This window comes from Rhyacophila brunnea, unplaced genomic scaffold (assembly GCF_057557595.1).
Source record: "Rhyacophila brunnea isolate RB1 unplaced genomic scaffold, BYU_Rbru_1.0 scaffold_21, whole genome shotgun sequence".
NCBI lineage: Eukaryota > Metazoa > Arthropoda > Insecta > Trichoptera > Rhyacophilidae > Rhyacophila > Rhyacophila brunnea.
Window position 1 is genome coordinate 29,816,364 of NW_028232871.1, and position 13,175 is coordinate 29,829,538.

At 34.8% G+C, this 13,175-nt stretch overlaps 1 protein-coding gene across 1 annotated transcript in view; it reads left to right on the forward strand.

Moving 5' to 3' along the window:
• The window catches only part of LOC147070937 (uncharacterized), a 36,409-nt gene extending 23,809 nt beyond the window's left edge, over positions 1-12,600 (forward strand). The window contains exon 3 of the mRNA XM_085949042.1: positions 11,145-12,600. Coding sequence (XP_085805168.1) covers positions 11,145-11,987 — 843 coding nt within the window. The 3' untranslated portion in view covers positions 11,988-12,600. The remainder of the gene's footprint in view (positions 1-11,144) is intronic.
• Positions 12,601-13,175: the final 575 nt, after the last annotated feature.

Consider the following 13,175-nt stretch of genomic DNA (forward strand, 5'->3'; position numbering starts at 1 on the left):
CCAAAAGTGTTTTCGAATTCTGTGCGTACTTATATCATTGTATGGTTATTTTTGCCATTAAAATTCAGTTTTTTATATTGTAGCGATAATATTTTTGAATATTTTTTTAAGAATAAGAATAAATTTTTAACCTATTTTATGTTTATTCAAAAAACAATGATTTTTTAAAAGAAATAAAATTTATAATGTTTGAGGCTTTCACGGTTGTTTTTTATCGTAGTATATTCTTGGGTTTTCACCGTGTCTCCTTCTTCCTTCTTTACTCGACGTTTCGGGCTCGTTGCAGAGCTGTCTTGGACGACGCAACAATAGCTGTACTCGGAAAAGGAATGAATTTTGCAATAACACCAAAACACATTCCTGTTGACGACATCATATGCGAAGTTGAATCTGCTATACACAAACTACCCGCTGCTGTTGCAGAAGAAATACGACAAGACGCCAGCCGTATCCTCAGGAAATCAAAACCGCCACAAAGTAACATAACGCCTGCGGAAAGTCGAGCATTACGCGATTTGCGAAAAAACGACAAACTGGTGGTTTTACCCGCTGATAAAGGAAACGCGACAGTCGTTATGGATGCGACGGACTATGTTGCCAAAATGGAAGAGTTACTGAAAGCCCCTGTGTATAAACATGTAAAGCGGAACCCCACCGACAAGATTGACAGAAAAACGAGGGAATTAGTTCGATCTTCCGATATTCCTAGTGAGGAATACTGGAAAGTATTTACTAAAGCGCCGAAGACTCCTGGGATATATGGGTTACCCAAGATTCACAAGCCTGACTGCCCACTTCGACCGATAGTTAGCGCAATCGACTCTCCCACGTATAGACTTTCTAAATATCTGGCGTCCCTTTTGCAACCACATACCAACGCCACCGCATCATGGGTTAAGGATTCAACACATTTTGTCAAATTATTGGCTGATATGACTATAAAGCCTACTGACCTCTTAGTAAGCTTTGATGTAGAGTCACTATTCACAAATGTCCCCCTAGATGATACCCTAAAATTAATAGGTGAAGTTTTCTCCGCAGAAATGACTGGACTTTTCAAGCACTGTTTGGCGTCAAGCTACTTTAGCTTTCAGGGCAAAGTGTTTGAACAAACCGAAGGAGTCGCTATGGGGTCCCCTCTATCTCCCGTGGTTGCAAATTTTTTCATGGAAAATTTTGAACAGACAGCTCTTGACACGTGTAGATTAAAACCTTCGTGCTGGTTACGGTATGTCGATGATACCTTCTTAATATGGCCTCATGGTATAGAAGCTCTAAATGAGTTTTTGGCCCATTTAAACAATCTACATTCGATGATTAAATTCACGATGGAGATTGAACAAAACGGAGCTCTACCATTTCTTGACGTGGAAGTTATCAGAAAATTGGATGGTTCTCTAGTACACAGAGTCTATCGGAAACCAACTCATACCAATCGTTATTTACATGCTTCTTCTCACCACCACCCTGCTCAAAAAATGGGTCTGATTTCGACTTTGATGACAAGAGCTCGGCGTATCTGCTAATCTTCGTATTTAAAATCCGAGATATCTCAAGTATCAAAGGCTCTTCAAGCAAACGGATATTCTCACAATATGATCCAAAAAGCCACCAGAAGCAAAATCAACCTTAACCCGATCAGTCAGGAGGAAAAGATACAGTTCAAAGGCCGGGCCTATCTACCTTACATCAAAAACACCACAGATACTATTTCCAGGATACTTCGGAAACATAATATTGAAACAATATTCTCAACATCGACAAAGGTCCGAAATATGCTAAGACCAGTAAAGGACTCACAGCCTTTGTACTCGGCAGGTGTATACCAGATAAGCTGTCGTGGATGCCCAAAAAAGTATATAGGCCAGACTTCTAGAACGGTACAGAAGCGTGTGAGTGAACACGAGAGAGCATACCGTCTTAAACATTACACGATGTCGGCAATTGCCGAGCACTCGATGGATACAGGGCACAAATTTGACTTCGAGACCAAGATATTGGGTCGGAATAAAGGATATTTCGCACGATTGGTAAAGGAGGCCATTGAAATCCACAGAAACCCTGAAAACATTAATAGGGATGATGGATTACGATTAAAAACGTCATGGCTTCCGGCACTATCAGCAAAATCTAATATTCGAGCCAGTATCTCCGGTCGTAATGATTGACAGATTACTCTGAGCAACGTTTGCTCTTAGATAATCGGATTCCTTTTGACATTCTTAGAGCAACGTTTACATTCACATACCTACACCACATTTCATCATAAAACATATCTCTTGATAATGGCCTCTGCAACGAGCCCGAAACGTCGAGTAAAGAAGGAAGAAGGAGACACGGTGAAAACCCAAGAATATACTACGAAATAAAATTTGTATAACTTGTAAAGCATTTTATTTACATCATGTGGAATTTTAATACTGTGACTAGGTATATTGATTTATTTAGACAAGTATTGTGATTAGGTATATATATATTTCGATACGGCGACCGGCGAGCCGGTATAAGAATGCCCAATTCATATGTGTGCGTATACATTCTGGCGTATTCGACTCGCATCCCGAGACGCATGCGATTTGTTGCTAGCAGCACTAGATGTTTTTAAACTAAAAAGTCATATTATACCAATGTAGTGAGCTCTATTTGGCTACGTGCGTTTCGTGAATAACGACGACGTCACTTTGACGTATTCGACACGTTGCAGATGGACGGCTCAAAAAACAGATTGACATAATATTAATTAAAATTATTTTAACTATAGAAATTGCCTTTCTTGTATAGGTAATTGATTTGTATCATGTAACTTTTACAATCGAATCAATATTTTTCGTATAATCGAAAATTTTAGCGGGAATCAGTTTATTCAACTTGCTATTAGATTGTTCAACATAACTTTCTCGATTGTAAATAATAGGTACTGATTCTCAATAATCAATAAAACTTAACCTCTCTCTGTAAAGTATTGATCATCAATAAATAATAATATTACGTATTAATAATATTTCATCGGGTTATAATTACGGAGAGCTCCAATAAATTATACTTTAGTTCAATCAAGAAGCGAGAGGAATCTCCGAGGAAAAACTTTTTAGTATCGGGTAACGGAAACTTCGAAGCTTTACAACAACAGCGCACAAACTATGTTCAACAAATCGTAATTTATATACCTTAAATTATACGATTTCAATTTGAAGAGGATCTGGTATAGTAGCACCAATAGTAACTCATTGATACACTATACCTATCTCAACAGGTATCTTCCAACATAAACTCTTGACACCGAATTAATGCAAAATTATGACAAAATTACTAAGATATACCTATTATATGCGTCAGTGGCAAATAATCCATACTAAGCCATTATTGAAAGCCTACCTTCTTACGAATCCTTGTGTTTCACGTTTCACGATGTCACGGGATCTCAGCGTGTTTGTTCCAGTCCATACAAAGCGATAGGCTGCTACAGCTATGCCTAACGCATTTGCCCATAATATTATTATCTATGACTGCACGTTTGTTCGAAATAATTAATAATAAGATAAAAAAAAATAATATATATATGGGATTCGATTACATTTATTATTATATATGCATATGTATATTGATTGTTTTTAAAAATTTAAAATAATTTATTTCGTGATTTTTATTTATCAGTTAGTTCAGTCATTGACTAACATAATTTATTCAGTCAATTATGTCAGTTGAGATCTTATATTGTGCCTAAGTCATTCATCGGTATTCTAAATATAAAAGTATTTTAAAATGTATATTTTTACATGTGAAATTGTAAATTGCTATGGAACAGATATACAATATCGAATTTTTTCAAAGTATATTACGTTTATAAATGTTTAGGAAAATACATAATTCAAACTTATCGCTCAATTTTATATTGTACGTGACAGTGAAAACTTATGGACAGAGAAAAGTGGGGGGAGTTAGGGGAGGCGTTCAATTAGAGGTGGATTGACCTCGGTTGATGATGAGTTCAAAAGTATTGACTGGCATCGTATTATCACATCGTGATCGGATCGTGATATTTTCAAAAAGGTTAAGAACCACTAGACTAGACTATCATTGATGCTACTATACTAAGTTGAAACCGCAGAATAATTTGTGTACTATGGGTAAATGGGTTAAAATCATGGGTAATTAATATTATAGAACTATATTAAATTCTTGATATTATCTGTAACAGACTTAGAAAAGCTTGTTTTTATATATCTACCTATTTTCTTAGCTATTTACTGGATATGTAGCTAAATTAGTCGATGATATAATTATTACAGTATGTAGATATCATCATCAGCCGGGGTCGATCCACTACTGGATGAAGGCCTCCCCAAGCTTCTTCAAACTCTTTCGGTCCTGTGTCGTTCGCTGCCACGCATTTCCGCTGAACTTTATCAGTTCGTCAATCCAGTGGCTTTTAGGGCGACCCTGTGGCCGTTTCGTGCCCCTTGGGTACCATTGGTTGACGGCATTTGTCCAGCGGCCGTCCTTTCGGCGAGCAATGTGCCCCGCCCATCTCTATTTCAGCTGTTTGGCAACGTCCTATTACATCGCGTACTCCTGTTTGCTTCCTATCATCTGGGAATAAAAATGACACTCACTTTTTTGTCGGGTCTGCCGAATGGCATAATCTGTTCTAACGCCATTATAATAAAGGTGATATTGCTATAAATTCCCGATGCTTTTAGTCGGGTCTGCCGAACGGTTTGGTTCGAACGGGTTCGCTCAAATAAACATTGACACTAGAAATACTATTCTAACGCCATTACAATAAAGGTTATATTGCTATAAATTCCCGATGCGTGATATCGCATAATGGAAATTACGTGACGTCTACCTATACATGTGCGAATGTCGCTGTGCGTGAATTTAATTGCTAGCTACTGTATTGAGTGCGTTGTCCATTAATAATGTCATTGTTCCTAACCCATTCGTTTCTCTTACGGTCCTTTCGCGTGCTGCCCAACATACACCTCTCCATGCCTCGCTGTGCGACTCTTAGCCTTTGGACATCTCTCGTGTTGAGGGTCCACGTCTTGCAGCCATACGTGAGCACGGGCAGCACACATTGGTTGAACACCCTACGCTTAAGACATAACGGTAGGTCATTATTGAAGATACTATTCAGACGTCCGAAAGCACTCCATCCCAGCTTTGTTCTGCGAGCAATTTCATCGTGCGTGCTTCCGTCTATGGGTACCTGCTGTCCGAGATAGACGTAGCTGCTGACTTGCTCGAGTTGGGTGCCATTAATACAGATAATCGCAGGGTCCGAAAAGTAGTTCCTCATCACTTTTGTCTTTGAGACATTTTTGTAGATATACATTTAATAATTCAATATTTGTCACGGATTTTAAAATGGACAGGAGTTAGTTTTAAAATGATCAAAGTGTAAATATATTATATACCAACGAGAAACCTTAGTAATACTTACATAGTTTGCAATCTCAAAAAGTAGGTACTTTTGAAAATGGTAAAATCCTGGAATTTCGCGAAAAGTTTTCATATGTAGTTATTTTTGCTAAAAATAGCATGGTTTGTTCGACGTTTTCGTATTTTAAGATTTTATTTGAGGGTTAAAGTTAATACTTTTTATCATAATAATAGCGTAGCTTCAAGGTTATTAATTTAAGACTTTCGGAAAAAAAGTCTTTGAAACCGGATGTATGCCACAAGCAGTGGCGTGTTAAGTAACGTAAAATCCCGATGTTCTGACTGATTTTGAGGTCCCTTACGATAAAACATAGCAATCGTCCACGTTCACGAAATCTACTATAAAAGATTTTCTGTCTCTTAGCAACGCATGATCTGTCTACTCTCATAGGACGTCACTGATTTTAACGTTGTTGAATGATAGTTGAGCATTTTTTTTTGTTCTGTGAAATCTAAATCGTTATTTAAAAAAAAAAATCGGCGAGTGTACTTAAGTACGCGCGTTAGAAGTTATACTTCATTGGCGTAACAAAACAAAAACAAAACTTGTGGTAAACTAGATTCTTTGACTAGCTCTTAATTATCTTGTTAAATTACACACTCAAGAAACAGGACCGCTTATTGGAACGCCATTGGTTTATTTCTATACACTTTTTTTTATATTACTAAATTATATAATGGTTTCTCGTTGTTTTTATTTTTAAAGTACCAACTGTCACTCTGACGTTTAATAGTTTGTTTACGAAAGGAATTGCAAATGGCCGACAATAATCAATTCGCTGCCTAGGCAACGGGACAATTCTAAACTATAACATTATACTGTATAATCGTCACGATTGCAGTATCATACTATGGTGTAAACTGTAAAGGTAGTGCGTTCGGCTGATAACCGAACAATTGGTAGTTCCACTAGAATCCACTCGAGTGCGTTTTTTTTCATTTGAAAAAATAATTTATGTGTTACATGTCACACGCCAAAAATACACTCTGATCTGATTTCCCAAATGCGCCAAAAGAAGTATAACTTCAAAAATACCATTTTATGAGAAATACGCATTATTTACAGATTATGGTGTAATTTAATATTTTTATAACAGGTTTGAGCTGTTCAGAGGCCCCTTTTTAAATTTTATGACGAATCGGTTGCGTTATTTGAGTTATAGAAAATCGCCACTGGCCACAAGCGCGTTTAGACGCTCTATAATTCCCCCAGTCGATTGTTTTAAATATTTAAATATATTGGACACACACTGCCATCTCTTGGAATCATAGTGAAATACTTAATCGAAATCTTGATGATTATACCAAAAAGATATTTTTTTATAGAAATTCGCGGCCCGCCGGGTATCGCCGTGGTTATAATGGGTTTAGTACATACCTACATTTTTTCCACAGGATATTTAGGATTGACGATTTTTTTAAACAAACTTTTATTTTAATTAATCATATGAAAATAAAAATGAATTACTGCGGTCACTAAGTATTAATAATTACTGAAAATTTGGGATCGGAATCGAGTATCCTAATCCTGAAATTATAAATAAAATAAAATAAAATATATCAAATTAAAATAAATAGATGCCCTAATAAAATAAATAAATACATATAGAGGTTAGCAATTAAAGTAATACCTACTTTGGTTTAAAATACAAAAGCCGATCACCAATAGTAACTCAATTTGGAAAGCGCTTCAGTGAATATTAAAAGCCATTAGTTAAAATTTGTCGCATGGGCGCGATACCCGAGAGATGCAGGTTAGATCCTGTGGCGTGTCTTACATTTTTCAAAAATAATTTTTCTATTGGTTAAAATATACTTTCTCAGAAGTGTTTTCAAAATGTTGTATGTTAAAATAAATAGATACCCCTTTGCAAAAATTATGCCAATACGACAAACCACTAGTGTTACGTATACAGGAATAGGTATGTTTTTAGATATTTAAAAAATAATTTAAAAATATTTAAATCATTCTTTCTGATAAAGCATTATTTTCTATGTATATGTTTCTATATGTTTCTTAGTAAACTGCCATTGAGGTTTTTTCAAAATAAATTTGTAAATTGACGAAAAATAACAGTACGTAATGCCACATATAGAGTTGGGTATTTCCCTAGAAAATCTCAATCTCGAGATTCGGGATTTCTCGAAATGATGAAATTTGGAATTCTCGAGATTCGGGATTTCCAGAAAAGAATTCTCGAGATATCGGAAAATTTGAAAAAAACACTAAAAAATCCTAAAATCAGCGTAAAAACAGAGAAATTCCAAAAAAATATGATTTTTTTCATTTATATAAGAAGACAAATAAAATAAATATAAGTAGGAAAACAAAAATAATTTAAAACATTACTTATTAGAATAGAATTTAAAAAAACACAGACTGTCAATCGCTGCGTCTGACAATCGCGTACGCTTTTGAGACACAAAATTCCCTGATGTTTAAAAATTGCGCTCATTTTGAGTCGAAGTTGGCTTAATTGTGTTAAATGCCCCGACCAGTCTTGGAACGTTTAATGTTTTCTGTCTACTTTTTTCATATAGAAAAATCGTTTTTTCAATAAATAATATTTGATAATAAAGAAATCCCAAATCTCGAGAAAAGATTCTCGAGATCCGGGATTTCCCAAAATGTTAAAAATTTCAATTCTCGAGATTCGGGATTGAAAATCTCGAAAATTTCTCGAGAATTCCCGTCGGGAAATTCCCGAAACCCAACTCTAGCCACATAGGAATAGTTTATACAGCATAGAAAGTAAAAAAGACATTAGCGCCGACGTAAAATACTGAACTGTCAATAATATAAACCATCGTTCACTGTATCAAATAGAATTTATTACAAATTATCTAGAAAATGATCAGGAGTGAAGATTGCGTCCGAAAATTGATGTTTAATTTTCATCAAGGAAAATTCGCGCGGTGCAATTTGAAGGAGGGTGGGTTTTGAAAACTTTCCTTGATAAATAGGCCGATGGAAATGTTTGATAGCCTGGCGATTTTTGTTCCCCGGCACTACCAAAGGCAGGATAATTTCCGCTTATAAATTATGACCATTAATAATTCTGTTAATTTTTTTCTTCGCTGAATATTGACTTGACAAGCCATTGTGCATTGGTCTGAAATTAACTTATAATTAAACAGAAGGGAAGGGGGGTGGTATTAAAATTAAAAACGCAATAAATACTATATTTTTATGCTAGATATAAATTTGGTGGTTTGTTGTGAGTGATTTAAGCGAGGTGCACTGATATGGTAGTTCTACTAGTGGTATCTAGCGAGAGAATTTAATAATATAGTTGATGTACACATCCATAAAAGCATAAAAATAAAAACACTAAAGCACGAACCAAATTGAGGTGCATGTCGCCTACTGTCACGCTGTCGCGGCGACAAATTTAGTCTATGGTTTCGTCATTTTGCAGAATATTTTGAACCATCACCATCTGAAATAAATTCGCTGAAAAATGACAATGATGAAGATTGTCTACTATAATACCTAATGTATTAGTAATTTAAATTATTATTAATTAGAATAATTAGTCATGCTGATTTCAATTAATTTTATCAGTTTCTACGTGTGCGTACGTTTAAATTACTTTTGACATGACATCCATAAATAATATTTTGAACAAAACCCAACCTGCAGACCATACATAGACAGCATTTTTATCGAAAATACATAGTGCCAACCGCTAAAAACAAAAAAACGTGATTTTGACATGACATTCGAAAAGTGTAGGCATGTGGAATATGATGAAAATATTCAAAACGTCATGCAGGTGTCGGTGCAGTGCAGTTCAACGTGAAGAGACCTCATTGTTGTTTTAGTGATTTCGGCAGATTTTTCTAACTGAGAATATTCGTTTAAAGGTTCAAAATGTGCTACGGGACGGAAGCATAGGTCTGATAACATTTAAAACACCAAGAACAACGGCATTAGACATTTTCCCCCGTAGCGGCAGCTTACTGTAACGTCACGTGATAGTCCGTGACATGCGCCTCAATTTGGTTTGCGCTTTATTGTCATGCAAATTGCAAAACTGCATACATGAATTAAAAAAGTTTACTGCATCTGAATTTTAATGCGACAGTAACGCGACATTTATATATTTTATTTTTTAAATTGTAAAATTATTGGATTGTATTGACATAATATAAGAAAATAATGTAGCTTAAAACTTGGGTTCTCCTACAACAATTTCACTACAACCAAAAGCACTGTCTTTTTAATTAGCAGGGAAGTATAATGATTAGTAAAGCGTAATTTTTTGCTTATTTTTATCATTAAAATGTAGTTTAAGACACTTCGAAGATCACAAAAAGATTTTTGTATAATTCATAGTTTAATGTTACATTAATAATATACGAGGATGGGTCAATAAGTCCTTAGAAAAGCCGACAGGTGGCGCGACTAGTACTGTAAGCGGTTTGTTTTCATGCAGCGGCACTACCGATTCAGTATGCTGCGAAGTTTCAATCAGATTGGTCGGGTTGTTGTGTGTTTATCGTACATTTAAAAAAAAATTTGCTTGTGGAAAATGGAAAAATGGAAAATGGAGAAAATTGAGTTTAGAGCTGTTATTAAACATTTTAATATAAAGGGGTTAACAGCAAAAGAAATAAAAAATGAGTTGGATTTAGTTCACGGCATATCTGCTCCTTCACTTGCAACTATTTATAACTGGTTAAATGAATTTAAACATGGTCGTACATCGACAAAGGATGAACCACGCTCAGGACGTCTTGTAGAGGTGACTACACCAGAAATGATCAATAAAATCCACGATATGGTGTTAAGTGACCGAAGATTAAAGTTAAGTGAGATAATTGAGGTTACAGGGATCTCAAAAGGTAGCGTCATTTCTATTTTACATGACAAATTGGGCATGAAAAAAAATTCTGCAAGATGGGTGCCGCGTTTGCCCACAGTCGAAAATAAACGCAATAGGGTGGTGGTCTCTAAAGCCCTGTTGTCGCTCATGCAACGCAATCCGGATGAATTTTTTCGTCGCTTTGTGACTGTAGATGAAACATGGATACACCACTATACTCCCGAGATGAAAGAACAGTCAAAGCAGTGGATTGCGAAAGGCGAACCATGTCCAAAGAAGGCGAAAACCGTAAAATCAGCTGGTAAGGTTATGGCTACTGTATTTTGGGATGCACGTGGAATTATTTTCGTTGACTATTTTGAAAAAGGAAAAACAATAACAGGGAATTATTATGCATCTTTATTGGACCAGCTAAAAAACGAAATTGAAGAAAAAAGGCCTCATTTAAACACGAAAAAAATCCTCTTTCATCAGGACAATGCCCGTGTTCACACATGTTTACGATCAATGGCTAAAATTGAAGAATTGAAGTTCGAATTGGTCGACCACCCACCGTATTCGCCAGATTTAGCCCCCAGTGACTTTTTCCTTTTCCCAAACTTAAAAAAATGGCTAAGTGGACAACGTTTTTTTTCAAATGAAGAAGTCATCGATCGGACAAATGCTTATTTTGAGGACCTTCCGAAAACTTATTTTTCTGACGGTTTAAAAAAAATTGAGAAACGTCTAACCAAGTGTATTGAGCTCCAAGGAGATTATGTTGAGAAATAAAAAAAAAATACAAAAATAAAAACTGTTTTAATGCTTTTTTCTAAGGAATTATTGACCCACCCTCGTACCTAACTAATATTTATTTTCATTTAATTTCAGATAGTATCCATCATCCTGCTTTGTGTAATTGACGAGACATCTTCAAGAGCTATACCAAACGAAGAATCAAAAATCACCATCAAACGATCACCGAAACCTTTAGGAGTGGGATACGTATCATTTGATATACCTGTCCACCACACGACTCCAATAGAATACAGCGTTTCGCCACCTGCCATTGATGATCTTCCTCATTTACCAGTAGCAATACCTCATCTGCAGCCTGCAATAAAACCTGATACATTACAAAGAGGACCTTCAGTTTCACATAGAACTGCCATTAATTTAGTTGGACATGAACTAATTCAAACTCACAATCACCCGCGTAATTCTGATCATATTATTATAGGTATTACTGATGTTTCCCATCACCCAATTCATGAAATAGTTCCATTATTACCACACGCTGTTTCTAATTCAAGGAAAACGTCAATTACAACAAAAGTCGGCCATGTTGTTACGGTTGATGATACGAAGATTCCTGTTATAACTCAATCCATAACTCATACTAGTGAAGAAGTGTCACATCATTTGGTTGGAAATCAAGATGGCAGCCACATTCTTCCTGTCACTAGAGCGGTTCACGCAATTAAATTTGATAACGTTGATTTGCATGTAATACCTTTGCATGGTAATCCAGATAATCATCTTCCGAGGATGAAGCCAGTTGTAGTGTCGTGGGCTGCTGAAAGTAGACCGAATGCGAATTCTATTATAGTAAGTCGAGAGGTTCCTACTCATGAGGATTCGGTTGAGGAAAGGGATAGGCGTCCTGTCGGTGGTTATGGCGTTGGAATCAGCTTTGGAGGACAAGGTGCTGGACATGGGTATTGGGCGGGGTAATGAAGAATATTTTTTAATTTGAATCACAAGGAAGGAAATCGCATAATATTATAAGATTATAAATACCATTTATGACCAATACCTTTTCTCATAATAATTGAAATAAATGAGATAATGCCATAGCAAGAGATCAATCCCATGGTGTATCCAAAATCCCACGATTTTTAAGCCAATATTGCACCTTTTAATAACTAACAGCGAAAAAAATGTTTTATTCAATTAATTATTCATAAGATTCGAGAATGCAACATTCATTACTGAACAAATTATCTAAACAGTAAAAATGCAAATTATCCACCCATACTTACATGGTTGTGCGTATCCTGCTTCTAGTGTGGACAATTAAACTTTAACGTTACAAAAAAGCGTATATAATCGGTGCATTAGTATTGTGACAATATGAAATCTCGATTATATATAAATAAAAAAGAGTATTTGTATTTACCAGAAATATCTATCTTTTTTAAAATAAAGTAGAAATATATCAAAATTAAGAGTAGTTAAATATACTTAACACATTCAAAAAAAATATCAAAATATAGGTAATACGATAATAAAAATAATCATAAAAAGATTGGAAAGTGTGAAATTATTACCAATTGCCTCAGGTCCATCAAAAAAATCATAATATGAAATCTAAATGTTGATTTTAACTGTATTATATTTCTGTTGACTGTTACACTGTGTAATTTAATTATTTTTACAGATGTTTAAACATAAAATAACATTAAAAATGTTCTTACTACTTCTACAATCTGGATAGACAAAAACAATTGCGTTTTTTCCGAAAAAAATATTCTGTGAATTTCTTTATAATTATTTATTAAATAAATAAGCAATATTTTAGAATGGTATGGTTTTACATGCCTAGTGATAATTAGTTATATGTTAATAAGTAGTTGATATTTGTATAATATTTAATAAAGATTGAACAGTGATTATTTTACAAATAATATGAATTTATCGTCTAATGACTCTAATGTCTATGAATGTATGCAGCTAAAATCGGGGAAGTATTTATTTTGTTTACCAATATTATTATTTTGATTTTTAATAATTATTCCACACGTCATGTCCAATGTTTATTTACATAATATGAATATTATAATATTATGAATGTATTTATGGAATGAAAGATTGTTTGTAAATATACCATAGTTGTTAAGATTAAATAAATAAATGTATTTA